Genomic DNA, 27,890 nt, shown 5'->3' with positions numbered 1-27,890 from the left:
ATGGTGTCCCTGCGGGCCTGGGAGGTGTGCGCGCCAGTTGACAGGCGTTCCCTTAAGTGGAGAGGAGCGGAACCCGGCCCGGCCCCGGGTGCGGCGGCTAGAGGCTGGCCTGTCCTGGGCCTGCGGTAGGTGAGCTGGGGAGGGACTGGCCTTCGGGCTAGTGGGGAGTTGAGGAGAGCTGGGCGGAGTGCTTAGTGGCTGATGGCTTCAGCTCCCTCCTGGCTCGACCCTGAGGCTCTTCCCCCGCCCCCCAACCTCGGACCGTGAGTATTCAGCCCCCCCCCCCCCCCCCCCCCCCCCCCGCCCTCTACCCTGAGATGGGGGACTCTGGTCCTTTTCTCCTTACTTCCTTTGGAATTTCAGACAGTTCTGGAAACAGGTCTGGCTGCATATTTTAAGCTAGCTCACTGTCCTGTGGAGTTGGAGAGAGAGGGGAAGATACTTACTGTTAGCATGAGCTCAAATTTCCAGGCACTGACACTCTGGGTCAGCTCATGCTGGGGCACTTATTTCAAACAGAATTCCTTAACATTTACTCCAAGCAACTTTAATACTGCTTTGTTGTGGTGATGGCTGCCTTGGTGGTTTGGGTTTGGGGTTATTTGGGTTTGGAATGGTTGAAGCCTTGGGACTCAAAGAATGGGTGCCCGGTTTTTTATTCCTCTGTGACGGTCTTTTTCAGCTTTCCAAAATTTTTAAAAGAGAAAATTGGGGAGGCAGAAGCAGGTCATTCCAAGCTTTTGACATCAGCTGCGTGCTGGAGCAATACTGGGTGTTGGAAAAGCAGGAAGCAGCCCCTAAGTTTGCTTCACATCCTTGGGCTGGGCAATAGCATGGGCACAGAGGGATGACCAAGTCTGGGCAAGGGACAAATGGCTCTCTTTTTCACTCCTAGCTTTTGGTCCTTTCCATGGTCTTAAAAATGCAAGCTTTCTCAGTGTGGGCAGTAGGGGAACATCATCTAATCCCACCGTTTAAACAAATTTACTTTTCAAATTGAAAGGCATGGCTCAGATCAGCAACAAGTTCTGTGCTTTGAAAGGTTCCTGTGTTTCCTTTTTTAAAATGTTTGGTTTAACCCGAGCTAGCGTTTACTGAATACCACGTGGTCCTGGAGTTGGAATTTGGTTTGCTCTTCCTCCCATTTAGACTTGTCTGGGTGGCTAATGATTTCAAAACCAGGCAGTTGTGAGTTGGTAAATGTTGTATCAAGAAGCAAAATAGAGCAGAATGGAGAAAACTTTCCCCCAGTTGGGGGAGGGTTTTGAGTAGGGAGAGAAACCAAGCAGTAGGTGAAAGTCTGTCCTGTGAAAATTCACTTCCTGTCCTGTGCCCCATCCCCCAGCTTGGAAGCAAGAAGGAGTCAGAGCAAGAGGGGACCCTGTACAGTTAGACACTGGTGGCTCTTGGCCATTGGCAAGAAAGACTACCAAACCTGCAGAAAAATAAACACATGTGCTGGCAACCCTGGGTCTGTGCTTCTGCTCTGAGCACTCTCTTGGTCTGCAGACTTAGTGCATTTTGTGACCTAATGAACGCTGCATAAGATAGGGTATAACTCCCCTCTTTTCCTTCAAAGAACTGTAGAGACAAGTGAATCTACAAGGCCATATTGTCAGGCTTTTAGTACCAATATAATTTGTGTTTGGCTCTCAAGACTTCTGCTTCATAATGTTATGGATTGGATACCTAAATTGTCCTTTTACCTATAGGGGGTGGTTAGTACTGTACATTACTGCTGAGCTACATCCAGCCATGTTTACTTTGTGTTTACATTGAAATTAAATCTCTCTCAATTGCCCAGATTGGCCTTGAACATACATCGCCCTGCCTCCGCCTCCCCAGTAGCTAGGCTTACAGACTTGTGCCATTGTGGTGGGTGGTGTCTCCATTGTCATTCAGAGGGGTGAGGTTGGCTTGTGCGACCCTCACAAATAATTGTTCTTACTAAAATGTGTGTTGTCATGTTTTCTTCTCTCTCTTAGAAAAAGCAGATGGAGTTCTGAATGGCGACCCTAACAAGGAAAAGAAAGACCCGTATTTTGTGGAAACCCCTTATGGCTTTCAGCTAGACTTAGATTTTGTCAAATATGTGGATGACATACAAAAGGGAAATACTATCAAGAAACTGAACATCCAGAAGAGACGAAAGCCATCTGTGCCATGCCCAGAAGTCAGGGCCATACCCAGTCACCAAGGTGTGTGGACTTCCACCGAGTCCCTGTCATCCTCCAACAGTGATGACAGCAAGCAGTGTCCCAGCTTCCTCCTAACCAGAAGCCACGTCACATCAACCCCAATCCAACGGCCACCTGCCCCACTAGAGACCTCACCCACGTTTGCTATATCAGAAAATCGACAGCTGCTGCCCCCTCCGTCACCACTACTCCCCAGGCACAACCTCCATGTCACCAAGACGTTGATGGAGACCCGGAGAAGGTTGGAACAGGAGAGGGTCACCATGCAGATGGCACCAGGTGAGTTCAGAAGGCCCAGGCTGGCCAGTTTCGGAGGCCTGGGCTCTACAAGCTCCCTCCCATCCTTTATGGGTTCTGGTAACCACAATTCCACAATGCACCAGCTTCAGAACGGATACCAAGGCAATGGGGATTATAACAGCTATGCCCCGGCAGCGCCTACTACTTCTTCCATGGGAAGCTCCGTCCGGCACAGCCCACTGAGTTCAGGGATCTCCACCCCAGTGACCAACGTGAGCCCCATGCACCTGCAGCACATCCGAGAGCAGATGGCCATTGCCTTAAAACGCCTGAAGGAGCTTGAGGAACAGGTGAGAACCATCCCTGTGCTCCAGGTTAAGATCTCTGTCTTGCAAGAAGAGAAAAGGCAGTTGGCCTCGCAGCTGAAAAACCAGAGGGCTACATCCCAGAACGAAGAGTGTGGCGTGAGGAAGCGCTCCTACAGCGCAGGCAACGCCTCCCAGCTGGAATTGCTTGCCCGAGCCCGAAGAGGCGGTGGGGAATTATACATCGACTACGAGGAGGAGGAGATGGAGATCGTGGAGCAGAGCACACAGAGGATCAAGGAGTTCCGGCAGCTCACGGCTGACATGCAGGCGCTGGAGCAGAAGATTCAGGATAGCAGCTGCGAAGCCTCGTCAGAACTCAGGGAGAATGGGCAGTGCCCGTCTCGGGAGTGCAGGTCTGTGGCGGTGGGTGGTGATGAGAACATGAACGACATCGTTGTATACCACAGAGGCTTCAGGCCCTGCAAGGACACGGCTGTGGGGACAGTCACCGAGACAAGGAATTTTGGCATCGGTGTGACAGAAGCCATGCTTGGGGTTATTACTGAAGCCGACAAGGAGATTGAGCTGCAGCAGCACACCATAGAGGCCTTAAAAGAGAAGATTTACCGCCTGGAAGTACAGCTTAAAGAAACCACCCATGACCGAGAGATGACTAAGCTCAAGCAAGAACTACAGGCTGCTGGGTCCAGGAAACGGGTTGACAAGGCCACAATGGCCCAGCCACTTGTCTTCAGCAAGTCGGTGGAGGCACTGGTGCCAACTAAGGAACAAATGGTTGGCGGTCACGTGGACACAACGGACTCGTGTGTTGGGACCTCTGTGCAAACTAGCAGCGTAGGCACCTCCTGCCACCCCAACCGCAAGAACCAAGTCGTGGGGCCCGAGCTGCCTATGAACTGGTGGGTCGTGAAGGAGAGGGTGGGAATGCATGACCAATGCGTAGGGAGGTCTGTTGAGACTTGTGACCGGAGTGTGGGTGTGGAAGTCAGCGTCTGCGAAACAGGCAGCAACACAGAGGCTTCTGGGAGCGACCTGACACTCCTTAAGACAAACTTGGACCTCAAAGACGTGCGCTCCATCGGCTGTGGAGATTGTTGTGTTGATGTGATTGTCTGCTTTCCCAAGGAGTGCACCTCCCGAAGCATGAACACAGAGGCTGTCGGCCAAGAGGAAGCCGCTGTCATGGCGGTGCCCCATACCACAGACCAGCACACCAGCACCAATCTGGAGCTGGTGGACCAGTGCACTAATACAGAAGCAGCCACCCTGGTGGAGTCTTGCACCAACACTCTCCTGAGCACTCTGGACAAGCAGACCAGCACCCAGACCGTGGAGATGCGGACAGTGGCCATAGGAGAAGGCCGTGTCAGAGACATCAACCCCTCCACCAAGACTCGGTCCGTTGGTGTCGGGACACTGCTGTCTAGCTATTCTGAGTCTGACAAGCCATGTGCTGTGAAGACCAAAGAGTCGGGTGTGGGACAGATAAATATTCACGACAACTATCTAGTTGGTCTTAAAATGAGGACCATAGCATGTGGGCCTCCACAGTTGACTGCGGGACTAATGGGCAGCAGGAGGAGCGTGGGTGTGGGGAACGAACCTGTAGGGGATCTCCTGGAGGAGCCTCCTCAGCCTCAGGTTGCATCTGGAATGGTGACTGGCTTGGATCACTACATTGAGCGTGTGCAGAAGCTGCTGGCAGAGCAACAGAGGTTGCTGGCTGCGAACTACAGTGAGCTGGCGGAGGCTTTTGGGGAGCCTCATTCACAGATTGGCTCCCTCAACTCTCAGCTCATCAGCACCCTGTCATCCATCAATTCCGTCATGAAGTCTGCAAGCACTGAAGAGCTCAGGAACCCTGACTTCCAGAAAACCAGTCTGGGTAAAATTACAGGTAGGTGGTACCCCACCCCGGGACCTGATAACAGGATGTGGGGAGGCATAGGAGGAAGAGGGATTTATGGAGCTCAAGGCTCTGAAGACTAGGGAGACCAAAGAATGGAACCAACTTCCAGCAAGGTCTGTTTTTTCCTCTGTCGTAGCAAAGAATGTGATGAGGTGGAGCAAGAGTGTACCCATTCCCAGGATAGTGACATCAGTCTATTTCATGAGGGCAGATGGGTGTATTTTCCACCATGAAATGTTGTGAACACATTCAAAGCCTAAGAGGAAAGTCGGGGAGAATATCTTTCTAGGATGAAAGGTTTTTGTTGTTGTTGCTCTTGTTAAGTGGCTGGAACCAGTTTTCGGAGTCACAGGGAAAACTTTGGGGTAATGAGTTGAATGCAAACCAAGATACAGAAGCAGCCATGCCGGTCCCCACTGTCCTCCTTGATCCTATGGCCTCTTGCTTCAGGCTAACACAGGAAAGCAAGTCCATGAGACCTGGCTGCCCTGGACATGTCCTCAGAAGTACTATATGATGCTTCATGTCTGTCTTCTAGTTGTGCATTTTGTTCACTTTAAACAGAACTGCTTTTAGAACCCCTGCATTGTTTATACACACAATCATCAGTATATAACTAATTAAAAACTTCCAGAGGGAAATGTTCCCGTTTAACACTTTCTGAGAAGGTAGGCACTTCATCGACTTATTAAGATGCCAAATAACCTTCATTTCAGCACAAGCTCCAGGATAGTTCAGGGACTTCAATCAGATAGAATGCCCAGGCCCTCCCACCCCCACCCTACTCCCCACAAGTGAAGTGTGGGAGTGGAAGGTATGTTTTTGAGAAAAGCGACCCATAAGCAAAAACTGACAATGGGTTGGGTTTTTTTCCCTTTGTTTGTGTTGCTAGGCACATATGCTTTCGTCTTTTCGTATTCATTGGGAATCCTGCTCATCTGTTTTTCTTTAAGTTGAAACTAATCCTTGAACCATCACTCTGGAATATTTTGGGATGTAGCATCTCCCCCAAGAAGTTCAGTAAAATGACTGTTCTTAGAACCTGGTGCTTTAAGTCTCTTGACAGTACACTGAGCCCTACTAGGCCTGGACACAGTCCTGGGCTTCTATTTCCTGACACCGTAGTTCTCATGGTCCAGCATTACCTAGGGAGAAAGATGCTCATCAAATCAATCTGAGGGGCATGGGTATAGATATTAGTAATAAGACACCCCCAGAAGTCCCAGTGTGCCCCTCTGATCCTGAAAGGAACAGTCATGAGAGAAGACTAACATATACCCTTTCTATGTCTTCCTGGGTTTATGCTTTCAAACCTGAATGATCATTGGTTTTCAGTATCTGTGCTATAGGATAGAATATTGTGAAAGAAAATAACATACACATGACACGGATGTTTCTGTGATTTTGCATTTTAGAATTTAGATACTCAAGTATACAGAGGAATCATTGTAGAATAAACAGGATTAAGTTGATTCGTGGGCTTGCATGTTTGTCTTTTCATCCTTTTTTTAAAAAAAATCATGATGTCAGATGTTGATGTCACAGTAAACTTCTGTGCCTCTGACTCTTCCCAGCCTTCCTCCTTCCAAAACCTCCATCACTGTTCCACGTTATGGCATAATCTTTGTGGCCTCCTGAGCACGGAGACCGGGGAGTTTTATTTGATGCCACAGAGTGTTTTAGGGCTATGTCCAGTCATGCTGACACTGCACATACTAGTGAGTAGCTCTGACCCTCAGGGCACCTAATTAATCCGCTAATACACACGAGATCTGTGGCAGCTGAGAAGGAAGGAAAAAAACCCTCTCAGTAGCAGGTAGTCTCTGACCCCTGTCAGAGCAAGCCTAAAGGCCGTTTGTATAACTCATGCCACATATGTATTGTAACCAAGATTTAATAAGAAAGGAATTAGAACAAGAATTTACTCCACTTTGGATGTTGGCATATATGGAAATTTAGGCAGCCTAATACAGGAAAGTAGTGGCATTGTTAATATCTTTAAGCTGTGTATAAGGGAGTATCACAGGACACTGGATTACTATACCTGCCTTGTAATCCAGAGGATTGCTCACACAGGGAAGAATGCATATCATTGCTAAAAAGCACTCATTTATACAAGCTTATCCTTAAAACAAAGCAAAATAAAGTAACACCAATAGGGTCTGACAGGTCTCAGAGTATCAGTGTTCACCAGGGAGTCTGGGTCAGATTCTGTCTGCAGACAGTTGTCTTTGCGCCTCCGAGTGGTTGTGATGAAGAGTCAGGGGGTGAAAGAGGGAACCATGGTGCAATCTGCTGCTGCGTGGTGCACACACACGTGCTGAGTGAGAGCTGTTGCCACCACCGCTGTCTCCATCCCTCCAGAAGAGGGCTTGTTCAGAAAAGTTGCCAATCAAAGCTTGTTTGAGTAAGTGTTGAGTGTTGTTTTTAAGTTTCGTATGTGTTAGTGTTTTTGCCTGCATGTATGCCATTCAGAACGACTGGTTCCTGCAAAGGTCAGAAGGGAGCCTGGACCGAGAATTATAAGATGTTCATGTGCTAGGAAATGAACTAGGGCCTCTGAGCAAAAGTGCCTTTAGCATCTTGCTGGACTTCAGACCACGGTGATAATGGCACAGGCCTTTAATCCAGGCACTCAGGGAACAAAGGTAGGCAGACCTCTGTTTGAGTTTGAGTACAGCCTGATCTTCAAAGTGATTTTCAGGACAGCCAGGGCTATACAGAGAACCCTGTCTCAAGGGGAAAAAAAAAAACTCATTGAGCCAACTCATCAGCCCGACCCTTTTAATCTATCTCCCTGACCCTCTCTGTCTCTGTTTTTTGAGACAGGATTTCTCTATGTAGTCCTGGTTGTCCAGGAATTCAGAGATCTGCCTGCCTCTGCCTCCAGGGAGCTGGGATTAAAGGCATGGACCACAACCACCCGAGTTAATCTCAAACTTTTATCTTCACAATTCTACCTTGTGAATTAATAATACACTCACATGCACAGTAATTATTTTGTCTGTCCAACTAACATTTTTATCAAAATATAGAGATATTATAGGTAAATGGGGGATATAATAAACTGTCAGGACATGGTCATCCAAAATTAGTAATAAGGCTCAACACAAAATGTCTTATACCCTACCTGTAAATTCATTCTTCCTTGAGTTAAGGGTTCAATGATGGAATAACTTGTCCACTTGCAAACTACTGCTGCTCCCCTCCCCCACCCACCTAAGACAGGGTTTCTGGCCTAGAATTCACGGAGATCCACTTGCCTCTGTCTCCCAAGTGCTTTGAATAAAGGTGTGTGCCACCACTGCCTGGCTGCAAACTGTTTCGTTTAACCACATCATCACACAGAATACTCTCGTCCTATTTAAAATTGCATGGGGGGGGGGTGATGATTGTAAATTAGCCCTTTAGAAAACCATGAAACATTATGTCCTCCTGTTGTACTCCCGTGTGTACCGGCTATGTACAAGCATGCGGGTATGGGGGTATAGGGTTTGTGTTTTAGAAACATGCTTTTTCTAACAAAATGTGAGTTCTGAATCATGCTGTTCCCCTATGTATTTTCTCACCTAAGTGGCCATAATCATTCTCCCAGGATTTAAGGGACAGTGGCTTTTGACACAGCAGAAGTTGGTACTGACTAGAAGTATTGCTTCCCTAGTACAGTTAAAATGGTCAGAGGACATAAGTTCACTCCCTGCTCCTCTGACGAACCCTCACTGTGTGGATTGGGCCTGCCTTTTAATGATCCTCCTGGCTCAGCCTTCCCACATCTAGGGTTCCAAGTGTACACTGGGCCTGACTAAGAGGAAGGAAACCCCTGTTGTTAAAAAATAAAAAATTTAAAAAATTTTAAAAAAAACTTAAGTAAGTTTTTACTTTATAACAGTGGGATTATATTGATTCAAAGAGTGAATTTTTTTTCCTTTCCTTTTTTCCTTCTTGAAAGGGGAAGAAAATTCTAGACAAAATTTATGACTCAGAATTATAAATACCCTTAAAAAAATCTAACTATCGCTGCACAAATACAAACAAAATTTAACTGCATCTTTACACTCAAAGGAGCCTCTGTGCTTGCATTCTTGGTTTCTCCTGGGTTTTATAAGTTTATGAACTTGAAGACCTTCTCTCTTTGCTGTGAAAGTTTGTAGGAGGAAGTCTAGCCAAAACAAGAGTGGGAAACAAAACTGTTACAGAATTATGTTTCTAGTTAGCTGTCTCTTTGTTTCTTGTACTAAACCACTTAGTATCTGCTTTTCCTTTTTACACAGCCTTTTAAAATGCTACAAGAGCGTCAAAATAGTTCCTTGAACCCTGCAGAAGTTGAATGGCCTGGGGGCTGGGGAGGTAGGGAAGCTCTGCTATCCTGGGAGTTGGGAGACTTGACTGGTTCTGACTGTCCTGAAATTTTGTATTTGTCTCTGCTGAGTCCTGTGTCTGTGTCAAGTGAGAAAACTTCTCCCAGCTTCCCTCCCAGCAGATTTTTTTCTTTGGAAACAGCTGTGTGTAAAAGGCTGACCATCCATTGCATCTGAGGACCCTCCTCTGGATATATTTAAACATGTATGTTCTGCTACCACCGGTTACCTGCTCCCATCACTAAATAAACACTCCTGATTTAGGGGCCCATTGGGATAAATGGGCTTAAAGTGAGAGTGTTGTTTGTAAAGTAAGGACTGTGCTTAAGATGAAGCCACGTCCTTGCTAGGGCTGCATCCCCAGTCCCGTGATCAGAGCTTAATCTGGAGTCCGTCCATGACTTTGTGAATATTTTTATGCAATGGCTTTTTTTTAAGCAATGCATAATTTTTATCTTATTCTCAAAAGTAATAGCTAAACCAGGTGTGATGAGCCCTTCATGCCTATAATTTTCAGTACTCCAAGGAGTAAAGGCTCAACTTTTGGCCAGATGTCCAAGAGAATCAGAAGTTTGGCTACATAAAGAATAGTGGGCTAGCCTAGTGTATGTAAGACCCTGTCTTAGAAAAGAAAGAAATTATTTCTGTTGGGTATATTGCTCTACTTGGCCCACATCTTTAATCCCAGTACTCAGGGAGCTAAGGCAAGTGGTCTCTGAGTTTGAGACACCCTGATTTATATAGTGAGGTCCAGGCTAGCCAGAAGTAAAAAGTGAAGCTTTTTTTTTTTAACTAGTTGAGCTGGAAAGATGGTTCTACAGTAAAAGGCTTCAGCTCACATCCAAAACAGGACTAGGGAGAGATAGCCCAGTGGTGCTCTGTTCTTGCAGAGGACCCAAGTTCAGTTCCAAGCACTCACATGATGGCTCATAACTACTTGAGACTCCAAGTCCAGGGGATCCAACATCCTGTTCTGCTTCTACACCTGTTTGTGCACGGTGCACGTGCATACATGTAAGCAAAACTCATGCACATGAAATAAAAATAGGTCTTTTGTTTTCAGGGTTTTTGGATTTGGTTTTTGGGGGTTTTTTTTTTGTTGTTGTTGTTGTTTTGTTTTGTTTTTTAAAGTGATAACTGCCACCTTGCAAGATTGAAATTGTAGCCCCAGGTCATTTGATCATTTGTTAATGATCATTTGTTAATGATTTGTTACAGGAAAGACCTTGAGCTAAAAAGGAAAGATCTTTAAAGATTTAACTCTGCCTTCTCTTTGGCAGCCCTTTAGTTGACAGTTGAAATTTCTGCTCTCTTGAACTGATCTTCCTAAATGGTTATTAGTGAATTGCAAGTGTTCTGGGAAAAGATGCTGGCTTAATTTGACACTTATTCTCTGACCGAAGCCTGAAGCATATAATTGGTGTCAGGCTAAGGGCTGGCAGTCGCTAATCTTCAAGAAGCACAAATGGCTTGAACTCATGATGTCCACAGGAACGGCAAGTGCAGCTACAGACAATTCGGGAAGTTATCACTGTCTTTCCTGAACTGGAGAGTCATCCATGCTTCCGTAGAAATGGTATAGTCTATACGGATACCCCCATGCATTCATGCTGACCAATAGCTGGACATTAGATGTCAACTGTATACAAAGTGTGGCTCTGCCACCAAAACATAGATGTGCCAGGAATACACTTTCCCTCTGTTCGGGAAGCCAAGATATGCCTGGCAAAAATGTAAATGATCACCCACGGAGATAATGTTAGGCAAGCAGAAAGTGGTCAGGGTTCAGCTGCAGTCGAGGTTTCCAAGGTCTGGGGAGGGGCAGAGGACCTTAGCTTCTCTGGGAGGAACGTGTACAAGACACATTTTAACTCAGCCTTACTTAATACAGCCTGTCAGCCTGGGGTTTCTGGGTCAAGTCATGGGAGGGTATATAATTAAATGTGGGTGGGATTTGTGATGAAAGAGAGTTTGATCCTTTATCTACTCTTTTAGCATTGTCATTTCTGAGTGAATGCTCACTTTAGATACATTCTTAGCAGCCTTGTAAACTGTTCTCAGGGAAACATCACAATGGTGCCAGGAACGGTCGGACTGCCGCTCTGACCCGTCACAGGGTCCCAGGGTTCCTTGGTTGGCAGTAACTATGTTTCTGACCACAAGCCTCCGTCGGGAGCAGAATTCCAAGATGATAGGTCCTGCTCCTCTTTCCAGGCCACACGGTTTCTCCCAAAAAGGAAATCTGACAAAAACAGAATCTCCACTGTCTCTCCCTCAAGCCAGTGTGGACCCAAAGTGGCAGGTCTCTGTTTGTGCCCATCAGCTCGACAGGAAGTAAAGAGTTAGACTTTGGGATACACTTGAAGACTTGGTTGGCCTCCACTGTGAATCAGGAATCATGATTGTACTCCTCCTTGACAGGGATGCTAAATGGTCTTTAAAGTCCAGTCAGGATGCTAAGACATAGGCATTGCGGCTCTGCTACTTAGCATGCTGTACTGTTCAAAGCTGAGTTTTCTAAAATCAGCTATAAAAAAATAAATAGAAATATGAATTTGCATCCAGGCATGGTGGTACACACCTTTAGTCCCAGCACTCAGAAGGCAGAGGCAGGTGGATCTATGTGAATTTGAGGCTAGCCTGGTATACAAAGTGAGTTTTAGAACAGCCAGAAGCCCTGTTTTGAATAACCAAAGGGGGGGGGGTTGCTTGCCAGAATAGTATCTGTGAAAAAAAACCTTCAAATATCATTTTAATAAATTTTCAAAATCTAGGAAGAACCATCACAGAGGATTAGAGGGAAGGAGCCCTGTAAAACTGTCCTGGCCCTAGTTTTCATGGGCTTTCTTTTTAATTTATTACTTTGTTTTCAATGTTCCTGAAGTTGAGAATACTGTAAAATAAAGTTTTCATTTTACGTTACTTAGTTTATAATATAGTTTGCCTTAGATACTAAGATTGTCTACATTTTAAACCCAAGTTCAGTGCACTTTAGGATTAATGCATTGGATGGATGGGCTTTATTTTCCAGAACACTTAAGATTTCTGTCATTCACATTTTGTTGGTATCAATGACCATTTTAAATGAGTTAATGGAAAAAGCCATCTCTCAGTTGCCTGTTCCGCCTTCAGTCATTTTCCTTGTCATGCAGGCCACTGGGTACATGGAACATCTGGGCTACAAGGTCAGAACTCAGTGGAGGGGGCAGGGCTAATCATCACCACTGTTGTGTTTTAATATTATCCAGGTAATATGTAATGGACTTCTACTGTTGGTGGTCCAGGCCTGTTATCAAACTGCCAGTTATTTCTAAGAATCCAGACACATCTGAGTTGATAAGTTGAGACTGAGGAAGTAGGAACCCTTATTTTTTTTCAGCAGTCCGGTTGGAGTTCCGTTTAATTTTAGTTTCATGGTTCTTAGTTCTGGCTGCAGAGCAAAATCATGGCGAAAGGCTAAAGGATACACTAGGCACGGTGGCACACGACTTTAAAACAAGCACGTAAGAGGCAGAGGCGGGCTGTTTTCTGAGGCCCAGCTGGGTCTTCATAGCAAGTTCCAGTTCAGCAAGGGCTACATAGAGAGACTCTGTCTGAAGATGGTGGTGGTAGTGGTGACAGTGACGGTGATGACCATGATGATGGTGATGGTGACGATAATGATTATTCCTGGGCCCACCAGCTCATAGGAGCTCTTACCTGTATTTTTAAAAGTTCCTAATCTTTATCCCACCTCTTGACCAGGGTTAAGGTCATCTCATTGGACTTTGTTGGTCTCTCTGGTTTTTGCATGTTGGGCTCTACTTCTCCTCTGTTCTTCCTACGCATGGCAGTCCTTTTCAGAGCTTCATGCTGGGATTGCTATTATTCTGTATGACGCCTGTGCTTGCAGAAAGGGCCTTGTTAAGCTCAGGGGAATCATGCCCAGGCCACTCAAGACGAGCCAGTTTGAACACCGCCTAGGACAGACTTTCCAGCAATACAGGTAGCAGTTCTCCCTGACGTGACTAATAAGAACTAGTTTAGTGCCTGGTGACCTTGCCTTACCTGCTGACCTCAGACAGCTACTCTAATGTCCTGCACTGTTGTAAGCCAGGCAAAGGACCTCAAACAGAGACACAACAAGAAGGACTTCAAGGAGCCTGCTCTTCCCAGGAAGGAAATGCACAGGAGCTAGGAATAATGCAACAGGGTAATAACAGAGAAAAGTGGGCTTCCTGGAATGGTATCAAAAGAAATTGAGTTTAGTCTATGTCTCTGAAAGACCGTGGATAGAATTAACTGTGAAAAGTGGCGAAGTGCCAGGCTGGTGGACAGCCTACTGAGAAAGACTGTGGTCACAGCATCACACAGAACCCATAAAGGCTGCATAGAATTCTCTCGAATGAGTACATCGTAGCTCAGCTCAACCACTAGTCTCTTACAGCAGACTGTGATGTCAACTTCTCCTTTCTATTTTAAACATGGACATAATGAAATGTGCATCCTTAGAATAACATCTTCAGAAATCAAAGTACTAAGTCAATGTGATTATGAATACAGCTAATCCATACTTAGAATAGAAAAAGTAGTAAATATATGAGAATTTTTAATCACCAGAACTTGTTCATTGTAGTGGAATTTTACAGATTAATCTACTATAAAGTCATGCATATATATATATATATATATATATAGTTATATTTAGCTGTGCATAATGGCATGCAGAGGCAGGCAGGATCTCTGTGAGTTTGACCAATGTAGCAAGCTCCAGGCCATCCAAGGCTCTACAGTAAGACCTTGTCTCAAACAAAGACACACATATGATTTGCAGTTTACATCATTTCAGTGTCGGTCGAATTGAGAATTCTGTAACACGTTAAATTACAGATATAATTTAAGCGAACTTGTCTGCTTTGGTCAGTGAACAAATACAAAATGTTTTACATGTAGGGGAAGTAATTTAGTAAACGTGACAAGAAGAAAGCTGACTCATCCTGTCCTTGGATCAAAGACCCCAGAAGTGTGACAGACAGCTGCAGTAGGAAGGAAACTTGCTTTCTGTTGAAGAGGGCATGGCCACACACAGAACGGTGAAAGAGCTGTCCGGGAAATGAGAGTTCCCAGCCTTAGGACCGTGGGAATGAAGTTCCTTCCCCACAAAGACCACAGGAGTAAGGGAATTCGATTGGAAAGCAATCTGGTACAGGGCCATTGTGGTTCCATGTGTTCTATAGGCTATGGGTACCCTGTTTCCCAAGCCTCCCTGGTAAAGGGGATGCTCTGTAGATTGTACCAGGATTTGTTTCAGCTAAAGTCTTGATGGTATTGGAGATGGGTGAGAACATGGCTCTGCACCAGGGTGCCAGAAGGGACCCACGGTGTAAGAGGGAGATGTCACGTGGCTCAGATAACAAATCTTGTCCGGTCAACATTGTGCCGGCAAGGGCAACACTTAACAATCATTGAAGGCCTAGGGGGTTGGAGTCTATAAATAAGTAGTGATTTATTTAAAAAAAAAAAAAAAAAGCACAAGAGGTCACTAGAGAAGAGGATGGGTTGAGAGAATTGGCTTGAGTTTTTTTTTTTTTTAATAATTTAAAAGAATTTACTTTTAAAAAAACTTTATGTGCATTGGTGTTTTGGCTACATGTATGTTTGTGTGAGGGTGACGGTTCCCCTGAAACTGAAGCTACAGACAGTTGCAAGCTGCCATTTGGGTGCTGAGAATTGAACTCGGGTCATCTGGAAGAGCAGCCAGTGCTCTTAGCCAAACCATCTCTCCAGCCTAATGGAAGCTGTTTTTAACAACATAACTCTTACGTCTAAGCTGTGCAGACCTAACCCTGCATGCCTACACTCTTCCCCTTCTCAACAGGAAACCACTTGGAATATACCTGTAAGTGTGGAGGCCTTCGGTCGGGAGGACTGTTAAATGTACAAACATCCCAGCCTGAAGTGGAAGAAGGGATAGCAGAAGAGTCCAGCTGGGGCCATGAGCAGTTGCTCACACAGGGAAATACTCTGCCCCCGGTGAACCTGACAGATGACCAGATAGCCACCAGCCTTTATGGTAAGTCAGCCTGCAACTTGGTGTTGGGATTCTAGGCAGCACTACCACGTTCCAGCTGATGATTTACGTGTTGGCCTGGAAGAAAGGTTTTATAGGGTGTTTTTCTTTTTTTGTGTTTTGTTTTGTTTTGTTTTGGGGGGGTGTTTGTTTTTATTTTGGCAGCTTGGCCTTTCTAAAGTATCCTTAACAGAAAGCAGGCTGTAATGTCTTGGCTACAGATTATGAGTTATGCAAACAGCTTCCCTCTCCCTCACATGCTAGCACGAATACCTTGCCCCCTAGGTTATCTTAGCTGAAGAGAAAGTATCCCAGGATCCCTACCTCAGTGCCTAAGAGGGCTGAAATGAGACATGACATCACTTTATAAACATTACAGCCTGGTACCAATACTCCTTATCACCAGGTTCGTAATGTCTGGGTACACTGATGGATTTTCCCCCATCATAGAAGGATGAGTTGTCTTCTGTTTGCACTCCCTCTCCCAGTGGGTTTCATGGAAGTTTCTCACACTAAGATCTACATTCACAAACATGAGGAAAGAGCCCACTGATTTAACTCATGATTTACCTGAATCATTTTCTCGCTGTTACTTTTTTTTTTTTTTAACAGTATGCTCAAATAATGAAAACACGCTAAAGTCCATCATGAAGAAAAGCGATGGGAATAAAGATTCGAATGGAGCCAAAAAGAATCTTCAGTTCATTGGCATTAATGGCGGGTAAGGCAAGCTGGTGGAGCTGGGGTGCAAAGACGCCTGTCTCCTTTGCCTCCTACCAACTTAAGTCGCTGTCAGGGTGCCTAATCTGGGATGCTGCCACTTCTTGATGATAGAAGAATCTCTCCTCAGAAAGGTGCATCTGGGCTTCTCTTCCCTCTTTTGCTGTCCTTAAGGATATGTCCCTCTTTCAAGGATCCCCACAGAAGCTGGGAAAGTGAAATCCCCTTACTTCTGACCTGGGGTTGAGGGACACCAGCAAAAATCCATCGGGGTTGCTGCTCTCGCTTGGATAGTTGTGTTTATACATGTTAGAACACAGAAGGGAGCAGGAAGAGACTGTCAGCATTGGTCTAGGGCCCAGTGCTGGTCATCCTGTTCTCCGGAATAGCTTGCTTTTGACTTAGCTCTCCGTGTTCAGGAGCAAAACTGTGGGATGCTTCAACTGAAGAGTAACCTGGCCATAGCTCTGGTTCCTTGCTTTCAACATAGAATGCTCAGTAGTTATTGGCCCAGGCGGTTGTTGGGCCTGTTTGCCCTCCTCCAGTTGGAGCAAAGCAATTAGTTGATTACTCAATGAGAAAGGAACAGTGCAGCGTTGGGTATTTATAGCAAAGAGGCTACCAAAAGAGGTTTAACATGATGGTGCATGTTTTACAAATCTTCAGTCTTACTGAACGACGTGGTCCAGAAGATTTCAAAGGATCTATTGGTTATGTATAGAGTCTGTTGGCCTTGGCAGTGGGCGAGTAGGTGGAATAAATGGAAGAATGCAGAGAGAGCAACTGCAGATCTGGTTTCTGTGAAGTCACTTTCCTCTATATTCTGACCTGGTGGTGTCGGGGCTTTTTTTTTTTTTTTTTTTTTTTTTAACAAATGGGATATGATACTAGTCCTCTACCCATTGTAAACTCAGCCCATTGTAAACTCACCAGGCCTTCAAGTAGACCTTACCTTGAGATTTTAAGTACAAGCTCTAAACCACAGGCGAGGTGTCTGGGGTCAGGCCTCAGCATTCCCTTCCCAGGAGCGTCTGTCACTGGGTCTTTATGGGGACACCATGCATCTCCTGAAATCCCAATTGCCACCTAGGTATGAGACAACTTCAAGTGATGATTCCAGCTCGGATGGAAGCTCTTCTTCCGAGTCAGATGACGAGTGTGACACCATTGGGTATCCTCCCGAGGAAGAAGAGGAGGAGGAAGAGGAGAAGGACCACGACACTCGGGAAATGGCAGAAGGGCACCATGCAGTTAATATTGAAGGTTTCAAGTCTGCCAGGGTGGAAGATGAAGTTCAGGTTCCAGAATGTGAACCTGAGAAGGAGGAAATCAGAGAGAGGTGTGGTACACTCCCCTCCCCTCCCTGTTTCCTCCCATGCGTGGAATGCTTGGGCAACAGAATTAACTGGTTCAGGTAGTTTGCAACTATATGTATGTGTTTAGTCTCATCTGTGTCTCGGAAGCGGGCACTTCTGGTCAAGGTACTAGTGACTATAAGTACAGGGTACCGTGTCTTTCAGATCTCTTGGCACAGGGATAAGAATGGCTCAGTCGCTAGTCTGTTCGAGGACCGTTGGTAACTCTGTCTAGTTTGGCATCTGGAACTGCTGTCCACCACAGCATCCATTGTCCGAATGCCTTTCCTTGTCTACAAAGATATAGTTGACCTTTCTGATGACCAGCGCTCTGTTTAAGATTTTAGATTTTATCTTGTCGAAAGTGTCAGACTTGTTATCACAGGACCGTTGTGCGTGTGAGGAAAGGAGTTTAGCCTCGGCCACAAATGATTAACTGGAAAGTGACGTCAGCCAGTCACTCTCTCAGCTTTGTTGTTTGTTGAGTGAAAAGAAACACAACAGCAGGTGTGGGACCGTTATATGTAATCTCACATGCCTTGGTTGGCTGAAACATGAATCTTGGAAATGGGGTGCGTTTGTGACGTCATTAGTGAGTATAGACTTGGCAGGTATAAAATGAGGAAAGGTGGAAATGTCGGCGTGGTTTTTCATTCTGTGAAGTGTACATTGGAACATTTCAGCAGGCATTTATCCCATTACATTTGTCAAATGGAAGCTCACTGTCAACACAAGGTAAGTGTTTCCAGAGGGTTTGAGATGACCTCTGAGTTCCAAATAGTTTTACTGAGATCGTTAAGTCATTTGATTTTTGGCTTTTCATATGTATTGAACAAACACTTGAGTCATTAGATATGAGTTCACCATAATAGGAATTTAGTAATGTAGACCTCTTTAACTCCTTAAGAGTGATATATTATATGTATGTGTGTGTACATATATGTGTGTGTGTGTGTGTGTGTGTGTACACACGCATATATGTTGGAAACAAAGTCTTACTGTGTGTAGTTTTGGGTAGACTGAAACTCACTGTGGACACCACGCTGGCCTTAAACTCACAGAGAACCACAAAGGTGTGCATCATCACACCTGACCAAGACAGTATTTTTAAGCACTTACAATAAAAGGAATAAATTTTTCCAAATGTTACTTTGTAATGTCCTAAAGGCCAAACCAATATATCTGGAAGTTACACTTACGCAAAGCCCTTCATTGCTGGGGTACTGGTTTTATGTGGTGATGTCAACCACCAGTGCCCGGAGACAGCTCCAGTCATGACTGCCTAGGCTGGCTTGGTTCTGAGATACAAATCACTTTTATTTTATGGCATATTCTGAGTTTTGTGGGGGTTTTTTCTCTTCCCCTTCAGGTATGAATTAAGTGAAAAGATGTTGTCCGCTTGCAACTTACTGAAATATAACATCAGTGATCCCAAAGCTTTGGCCAGCAAAGATATGGTAAGTGTACGTGATAGGAACGTCCCCAGGCTTTGCAGCGCCACCCGGGCGCAGCATCGTCGGGAACATGGTGGACTGCCCCTGCACTGTTGGGCATGCTTCTCCCCAGCCACTCATCTCTAGCATAGCTGGCAGGATGAGCCCATACCGTTTCCCTGAGGCCCACATTTGGCTGAAAGAAAGAGAAGGCTAATCGCAGGCAATCTTCTCTCTCCATGTTCTGCTTATTTCCGCGGAGCCTTCTGACCCAAAGCGCAGCATCCCTGAACTTTCTTAAAAGTAAGTGTAGTTCTTAGAAGAAACTGGACTGAGGTCAGCGTTCCTCTCTGTTAGGAAAGTATACATTAGGTTCTGCTGTGGGATGCCAAGGCCACTATTTTTAAATGGAAAAAAAACAAAAACAAGAACGAAAACCCTGCACTGTCATTTCATAGCTGGGTAAACTCAGTAGCAGGTAGTTGGGGGTTGTGATTGTCTGACTGGTCAGGAATGGCACAGCCCAGGACATTTAGGTACTGCTGGGGCAGTGGCTAATCTGCTGTGTTGCCGTGTGATTCACTCCTGTGCTGACGATCGGATCTGCAGCTGCTTGACTTGACCAGGCCTCTGACTGGCAGCTCCACCCTCAGGGCACTATGAAAATGTGGCTCCTTGCACTTAATTTGATACTAACCTGGACCTGAGTCCTGGTGTATCAGCAGGTTTAGTTCACTTGAGACTGAATCATCTGAGTCGGTTGCTGCAGCTCAGGTGACCTGCAAGGCTCTCGAGACCACGGAACTCTGAGATCAGAGTGAGACCTCAGGAGTTATCTAACCCTAGAAACATGGCCGGGACACTGTGGGCCTGCCACAGGCTGTTAAGAGCACAGGCTTGGACACAAACAAGTTCACAGGAACGTGTGCCCATGAGACCTCACTAGCCAAACCCAGCCCTGGTATCTGAGACCCTGAGAAATGTGTCTCCAGGGCCTACGAGATGGCTCAGTGGAGTGGGTAAAGATGTTTGCTGTCAACCTGACAACCTGAGTTAGATCCCCAGGACCCATATTGTGGCAGAAAACAACCAACATCTTCAAGTCGTCCTCTGACCTCCACACATCCTTATAACATTCGTTCACTTGCCCACACACAATAAATAATATATAAAAATATCCCAAGTATCTCTAGAGTAGCAGCTAGCGTGTCAGACTACTAGTGCTAGACTTGGATTGTCCCAATTCACTCTGTGAGGAAGCACCTCACACTGTAGCTCACATTGGCCTGGAGCTTGCTCTGTAGTAGCCTAGGCTAGGCCAGTCTCAACTCTCAGCCTGGTGGAATAGAAGAGTTGGAGTTAGTCCATCTGGGTCAGGAAGCAACACAGTTGCAGGTGTGCTGATTTCTCCCTGATTCCAGTAAACAAACATCACCGTGAAGACCTGCTAGATCCATAATCACAAACAGCTCCAAAGCAGAGGCAGGCTTAAGTGCTAACCTCATTATACTATAAAATGAGGGGGTTTGCTGTTGCTGTTTTGTTTTGTCTTGTTTTGAAAACCTGAAAAGTAACATACAGAGTAAGAAAGATCCTCGGGATCATTCATTTATAAGTAGTAGCGTCCAGAATTAAACTTCCAGGATCTGGCTCCACACCCGCTTTCTTTGTTGCGACTTCTTTCTTAGTGACCACGGTGTGCACAGGATGGTTTCACACCAGGAGTTCAAGTTTGTTGTTTGAATCTTGAGGAGCTGGGTCGCACCAGCGAGCAGATAGGAGAGCACACGCTTTGACTATAAAAGGCCTGGTTGCTTAGACTTTCGGTTGCACTCGAGAGAGAGAGAGAGAGAGAGAGAGAGAGAGAGAGAGAGAGAGAGAGAGAGAGAGAGAGAGAGAGAGAGCTATAAATAGAACTAACAGCAACTTGGTGTTTTGGCAGAGGATCTGTCTGAACACCCTCCAGCATGAGTGGTTCCGAGTGTCCAGTCAGAAGTCCGCTGTGCCAGCCATGGTGGGTGACTACATCGCCGCGTTCGAGGCTGTCTCCCCGGATGTGCTCCGGTACATCATCAACATGGCGGATGGCAATGGGAACACCGCCCTCCACTATAGTGTGTCCCACTCTAACTTCCAGATCGTCAAGCTGCTTCTGGATGCAGGTACAGAGGCTACCCTGCTGTTCCCCTAAAAGAACTCAGTTGGGACTTGTCTTCACAAAGCCAGTTTGGCCATCCTGAAGTCTTTTCATTGCTTCTCCTCAAGACATGGCAAGACTGTTGTTCTTGAGTCATGGATGGGAGGCTTGAGGTTCCCCAAGTCTGGGCAATAAAGAAACAGAATCCAGATCTATTTTAAAGAGAGGTTGAGAAGATAATTCTCGCTGCAGGTCAGCTGTGTTCCAATGAGGTGTATCCCTGCTAATAGCTGTGACTCATACCCGTTCCTCAGTGAATCACACAGGCTTGGCTGGGTTGTTTTGGAGGCAGAGTGCGGCTCACAGGCCCAGAGTCACAGCTCTTGTGTCTGTGGCCACTCTGTTTGTCCTTCTATGCCAGCCACTATGTGGCCGTACAGAAGTGAGGAGTTAGGACAGAGACTAGTAAAGCCACAATAGTCATGGCCGTCCATGTCCAACTGCCTACTGAAGAGTCACAGAAATGAGAGGCGGCCTTGTTAACGACAGTTGTTGGAGCATGCCATCCCAGAATGCAGTGGTGGGTCACATCATCCATGAGGTGAGAGAGCAGGTCAGAAAAGACCCCTTGAAAGAAGGGGGTCTTCGGCAATGTGCTCAAGTGGAGCAGCCCCCAAATCACTCTCATCATCAAAACAGTGTTTTTGACATGCAAGTAACACAGAATCTATAGTAATTCAGTCTTGTGAGAACAAGATGAAGGAATTGTCCAGTTTCCTTTACTCTAGTGACCTGATATGCATCACTCCATCTTGGAGATGTTAGTATTAGAAAATGAACCAAGCATACATATCATTTGTAACTATCCTCAGTTGCTGAATCCCCTTTCCTTGAGGATGTGGGTGTAGGTGTTGGAGCTATAGCCTTCTGTGTGCTGGACAAGCTCTCTGCCTCTGAGCGGCCTCCCAGGACAGAGTAGTCTTTCGATGCCCATGTTACGGGATAGCTACTTCCATCTGATGGCAGGAAGCTGTTACAAGACATCCTTCCCTCCAGTCTATAAACAGCTTGGGATACTGTTCAGATAGAAAGATGGATTAAACCCAGGGAAGCTCAGAACAAGATTTCAGAATTGCTCTTGAAACGGTGTCTTCTCTGCCCTCAGAACGCTAGAATGACTGTCTTGGCGAGCTGACTTGATTCCACCGTTAGATGGTCTCAGTTAATCACTTCATTTACTTCATTTCATTGCTTACTATTCTGAGTATTTTTGACTCCATAAAACGTAACTCTGGGCTTCAGCACTGAAGGACTGAGGAGCTCAGATCCTGAGGACCTTGGGTATCGGTGTGTATCCAAGCCACCACACAGCCTTGGCTTTTTACACATAGGTCCTTCCCTACAGCCCATTATATTATGTAACAAAGTGGGCTTTCAAGCCAGGCTTCTGTCTTGTCTCGTCTGAAGTGTTTGACTTGGTACTTGCTTGTCTAAAAGCTACTCTCCTTTACTCTTCACCCGGCCTGTCATTAAGGCCCTGGAAAGCGTCTTGAGAAGTAAAGAACAGAAGAGAGCTAGCCCGTGGGTTCTGGTGGTCCTTGGCAGTTTCGTGGAGGACTTGTAGCACTAATACTGATCTTGCACCACAAGCCCTAGGGTTAGAAGTCATGTGACTGAGCTTTTGAACATGTGCCTGTCCAGAGCCTTCGTTAGCACTTATGCTTCAGATCAAGTACACTGAGACCATCCTACGCACCGCCAGGCTGTCCCACCATAATCACCGTATCACAAGCAGGGTGCCCTGTGGTAACTGTCATTTCTACTGCTTGCCAGCCCGCTGAGAACAGGGCATTAAAACACTTATTTCTTTTTTAGTTATTCTCAGAGCACTTCCACTCCCCCCATGGGGCTCTTATAAGCATCACACCTCCAGTGATGGGCTCCGGATGGCTCTCTCCCTAAAGAGATTTCTTTCTCGTAGACGTGTGCAATGTAGACCACCAGAATAAGGCAGGGTACACGCCAATCATGCTGGCGGCCCTTGCGGCCGTGGAGGCAGAGAAGGACATGCAGGTTGTAGAAGAACTCTTCAGCTGTGGAGACGTGAACGCCAAGGCCAGTCAGGTCAGTGGCTTGCTTACTGCGCTCACCACCACTACCCTGGCCAATGTTTCATCTGACCAGGTGGACGGGACATTTTGCTGGTGGCACACTGGCAGCTGTAGTCCGTGCCTTGAACAGCATATGGGTGACACATGGGCTTACTCCCGTGTTGCAGATCTTTCCCTACTGTGCCTGGCCTCTTGGGAAGTTTGCAAGGAAACTACAACACGGTCGCATACAAGGGTCCCTACCTATACAGGATCCTCACCATACACTCAGCGATCTCGCTGTCATGGCTTCATGCCAGAGCTCTAAGCCCAAATGTGTTCACAATCTTACCTTAGACCCAGTTGGAACTGTCTACCTTGCTTTGCTGAGATGTTCAAAGAGTTCAGATGAAAACCTGATTCCTTCCCTGTGTGCTCAGCTAAGCTCTAGTGCCTCTGTGCATCACCTACCCCCCTCGCAGCCTTCTCCTGCCCAGTCTGCATTTCTGACTCTAACCATCATTTCTCCCATAGGCAGGACAGACAGCCCTCATGCTGGCCGTCAGTCATGGGCGGATAGACATGGTGAAGGGCCTACTGGCCTGTGGGGCTGACGTCAATATCCAGGATGACGAGGGCTCCACTGCCCTGATGTGTGCCAGTGAGCATGGGCATGTGGAGATTGTGAAGCTGCTGCTGGCCCAGCCAGGCTGCAATGGCCACTTGGAGGACAATGTGAGTACCGTTGGGCCTCTTTCCTGTTCCTTGTGGACTGGTATTGGCATCCAGGCCTCTTCCCTTCGTAGCCTGGCTCAGCACCACTTACCGTACGTAGTCTGATACTGCATTCGCCAAAAGCAAAAATATATAAATGGGCCTCACCCTCGAGTTCGTGAGAGGAAGGTGAGACCCAGCGCTCCTAATGGGAGCGAACAGATTGGCCCTAAAAAATCAAACTCACGGAGGCAGCGTATGAACAGTCTCTCTATAGGAGCTCCGCTTTTCCCCTGGAAAGGAACACATAACCATTCGAATGCAGTGTTACATGTGATCCTCAATGAATGGTTCATCGGTGTGAATCATCTGTGACACGTAAGCCAGGAAAGTTCACGAGTTCTTTGGCCATTCTGAGCAGTTTCCTACTTCCGCTTGGTCTGTTTCCATCGTCACCAAACTAACCTCACTGAGTTCCCTCCCAGTCTGTCCCATCCCAAGATAAACCTTGTGTGAGAGCCTTCTGGGGCATGAGTACACAGGCCGGAGACTGTGCTTGCAAGCTGAAGGCACGGGACTGGTGCTTGAGCTGAGGAAGCGATGCTGGGTCAGGCCACACTGGTTCAAGCATCCTTCATTTCAAAACACCATAAAGCTAGGGGAAATATCCTCCTTCACCATAAATTTCAGATCCCACTGGGCTCACACCAACCAGCAAAGCAAGGGAGGTCACCACGGGCTAGAAGAGCAACACCTTCCCACCTTCAGGGACAACGTAATTCAGAGAGCGTGGGTTCATGGCTTATTCTCCCCCCCCCCCCCACTGCAGTCTCTATTTGTGTGTTTTAAGGTTTAAGTCAATGTGACAGGGACGTGCAGAAATCCTGGCTACCCAGCTAATTGCCCACTTTCTCATACACAAGTAGGACCTGACCTCCGGAAGAAAAGCTGCTCCATGGAGTCACAGTGTGGGAGGGCAGGATGCTAATATCCAACCCACATGGGAATCGTTTTCCTGTTGCTGTGACCAAAGGAGTCTTTACTTCAAAACCAGACAGGAAATAAGCTGTCCTTTGCCTTAATTGCTTCATCTCTGTTTCAGACTCCAAAACTTAATAAAAGTCAAACAGTTGCTCTCCCAAAACATGCTTCTTTCCCATATGCAATGTGTCCCCCTAGTATTTCCCGAAGCTTCGTGTCTACAGGCAAACCTCCAGGTTTACAGTGTTTACAGTGCTTACGTGTGGATGTGACCTCCATGTGACCTCCAGCGTTCAGCAGAGTGCTGCAGGCTGCAAGACCACAGCTCCCTCGTCCAGAGGTGTTTGCAAACTGGCTTGACCAGTCCACACACCGCCTAGTTCTTGCCTGGCTGTTTGTGATTACAAGAAAAAAGGCTACAGTTTCTGCCCCTCTTGTTCTTACTGCCCCCCTCTGGCGGGTGGGACAATTAGATAGGGGTTCTGTGTGGACAGCCTTCAGCTTTTAAGGACCTTGGTGTGCCCATCCCCGTGCCAGTGCTGATAGGCAGCCAAAGAGAATGCCTGATTCTCCTTGGCTTCTTATGAACAGAGACTAGTCTCGCTCACCTCCACACTCACGACCCAACGGGTAAGATCCAGAAAGGCTGTCTGAAATACGGAACAGATGGCTAGATTTGAGGGACTTTATCAGCTTGTTGCCTTCTGGCTGACTGAGATTTGAGAGGCTCATCCTGGCCTGCTGCTTTCATTTCCACGTTAGGACGGCAGCACCGCTCTCTCCATAGCCCTGGAAGCGGGACACAAGGACATTGCTGTTCTTCTGTATGCCCACCTCAACTTCTCGAAAGCCCAGTCTCCGGTGAGTAGCAGGCATTTGGCATTTATAAATAGGATGGAATCCACAGGCTGGCAGGCCCCTTCTCAGGGGAACAAACGGGCCACAGGGGTGTTGATTCTGAATATGGGATTTTTAAGTCCAGAGCTTAAGTCTTCATCATTTCTACCTCATTCCAGGAAAGGCCGGGTCTCAGTCATCCTTGGGGGACAGAAGCTCTCACAAGGAGCTTATTCTAAGCATAATGATTCAAACAGCACAAGTTGAGCTCATGGCTACATGTCCCCATGTTCCTGACACTGTTTCTAAAGCTGTCTGCAGATGGCTTGTTGTCTCAGAACTGACTCCGAGTGGGAGGCTGACTTCCTAGGGCAGCTGGACAATCCCTGCTTAGCCTGGCTGGCTTTAGAGCCATGCCCGCAGAGGGTAGACATCTGCCCCACATTCTCAGGAAGAGGTCGCCTAGCTCCGACACACAGATGGTTGTCAGCTGTGATGAACCAATGTGTGGGGGAACACATCTGCCCGAAGTTACCCATTAACCTCCACTTTTCCCCCTTTCCTGGTCTCTAGGGCACCCCGAGGCTTGGAAGAAAGATGTCTCCTGGTCCCACCCACCGAGGTTCCTTTGACTGATTATGTAAACATCGTCCTTGTGTGTACCACCATGAAGCTGCTAGTTATTCCTGTTGGGGTGACAGATACTGAATGTATATGGACCATGCCAGGCTGACCGGCAAGCAGAAGAGTAAAGGAACAAGCCGAAGGCTGATACTTTTGTTGGGAAATGGCCAGTCTAGGTGCAGGCCATCTCTCTAGCCCTCTGCTCTGGTAGGGCTTGGACCCAGCTCCGTGGCTGCTCAACTGGCTCCGTTATTTGCAGCGGTGGGAAACGGTAGTCTGGCCTGACCAGGCTGTTTCTACCATGTAAGCATATGTCAGATTCTCTCTGATGTTGTAGTTTTGAAATTTTCCACAAAGACTTAATACTTTGTGGAGCCATTGGGGAAGCCCTTCCAGTATTTCCTTCCAGGTGCTTCTGTTCCCTTCTCTTCTGTCTTTTAAAATGAGAACCTTGAGGAAAAGGACTTTGAGCAGCAGCAGCTTTGGTTGATAATTTCCAGGCTGATAATTTCCCACTTAAATATAGAAGGCGGGACTCTCAAACCATATAAAACTTACAAGAAATGTTTTCAGTTGGTTTGTCTAGGTGGCATTTTATATAAAATACTTCTATATGAAATTGACAGCAGTATTTTCAACTTTTATATTCCACAGTACAGTCATAAAGAGATTCATGTAATGTAAGGTTTTTAAGAAACTGCCCAACCGTGTCTATAGCTGGTGATCAAGTTTGATTTGGGATAAAGGACTGGGCTCCAGATTTGCGTCTACGGAGGCAGAGTGTAGCTCTCTGTGTATTTCTGTCATGCTGCGTTTACTTTGGTCCTGTCTATGTATTTAAATGTTTGAAGTGCCTTAGACTCTTGCCATATTTTCAAAATAAAATTTCATTAAACTCTGTTGCTTGGCCCTGCTTCATCACTGACAGCTGCCTGCCCGGCTCAGATGACTTAGAGCCACAAACTCTGATGGATGGGCTTTGAAGATAAGAGTATGGTCTGTTGGTCTCAGGCTCCGATGGGGCGCCGTCTTCTGAGGGTGCTTGATACTGGGACACAGGTTCCACACCCCCAGGCTGCATGTCACAACACTGAAATTTAAAACCTTACATACCACTGCCAGGCAGGTCACCTCCAGGAAGCCTCCCGGAGTTGATTCTTCCCAGATGCATGAAATGTTAGCTAGTCCTGAACTAATTTGGGGGTGCAACTACCTGTGGTTGGCTAAAAGGGGGAAGGAAGCCAGACAGACTTTTGGAAGTTTTGTGCCTTCTAGAGAAACTGTGGGAGGAGTCGTAAGAGAAATGGGGATGGACTCGGGTGGGCCTGGGCCAGCTGAACACTCTCTGTAGTAGACCTGAGGCTTCTTAGACAGAAATCTGTCCTCATCTGTGAACTATAAAAATGAGGTTCCAGGAACTGGGACACCAAACTGCTCTCTCTCCCCAAACAGATCTGTAAGCTCTGGGGTTCAGACTAAATTTCAGCTCAGTAAGTTATTAAAACCAAAGTCCCATGGAACAGAAATGGGTACAATAAATTAATTGAGGGGTGGGAGAGGACGTCTGTGAAGGGAAGTGGTTTTGGGCTTTGTTTCTCCCTTAATGGCCCCAAATGCCTTTTCAGCAAAGAGCTGTTTCTCGAGAGCTTTATGATCCTGGGGATTTTGTTTTACTAAGAAGAAAAAAAACATTAATACTGTGAATGTGGGCCTAGATGGGGTCTTCTAATGTTTACCGAACACACACAGCCCTGAGTTAAATCCCCAACACTAACCAAAAAAAAAAAAAGCTTAAAAAAATATTGTAAATGAATGGGAAAAACAAAACGAGCCCTTGGGCTCTGATAAAAACAAGTGCTTGTTTTATCTTTGAGTAAAGTTACACACTGTATCTAACCTCTGAGTAGCGCGCGCTG

The 27,890-nt window shown here is 46.4% G+C and overlaps 1 protein-coding gene across 1 annotated transcript; it reads left to right on the top strand.

Annotated features, from left to right (window-relative positions):
- KANK1 (KN motif and ankyrin repeat domains 1) lies at positions 1 to 26,857 on the top strand (the record flags this gene model as incomplete). The annotated part of the gene is given in 12 exon segments (XM_080912619.1): positions 1 to 72; positions 74 to 125; positions 1,986 to 4,664; positions 14,892 to 15,086; positions 15,696 to 15,804; positions 16,894 to 17,142; positions 18,528 to 18,615; positions 20,534 to 20,753; positions 22,710 to 22,852; positions 23,353 to 23,553; positions 25,276 to 25,374; positions 25,924 to 26,857. Coding segments are annotated over 12 exon segments (4,170 nt in total). The 3' UTR covers positions 25,987 to 26,857.
- Positions 26,858 to 27,890: the final 1,033 nt, after the last annotated feature.

The sequence above is a fragment of the Micromys minutus genome (assembly GCF_963924665.1).
Source record: "Micromys minutus genome assembly, chromosome: 2".
Lineage (NCBI taxonomy): Eukaryota > Metazoa > Chordata > Mammalia > Rodentia > Muridae > Micromys > Micromys minutus.
This window is presented reverse-complemented; position numbering and strand designations above follow the sequence as displayed.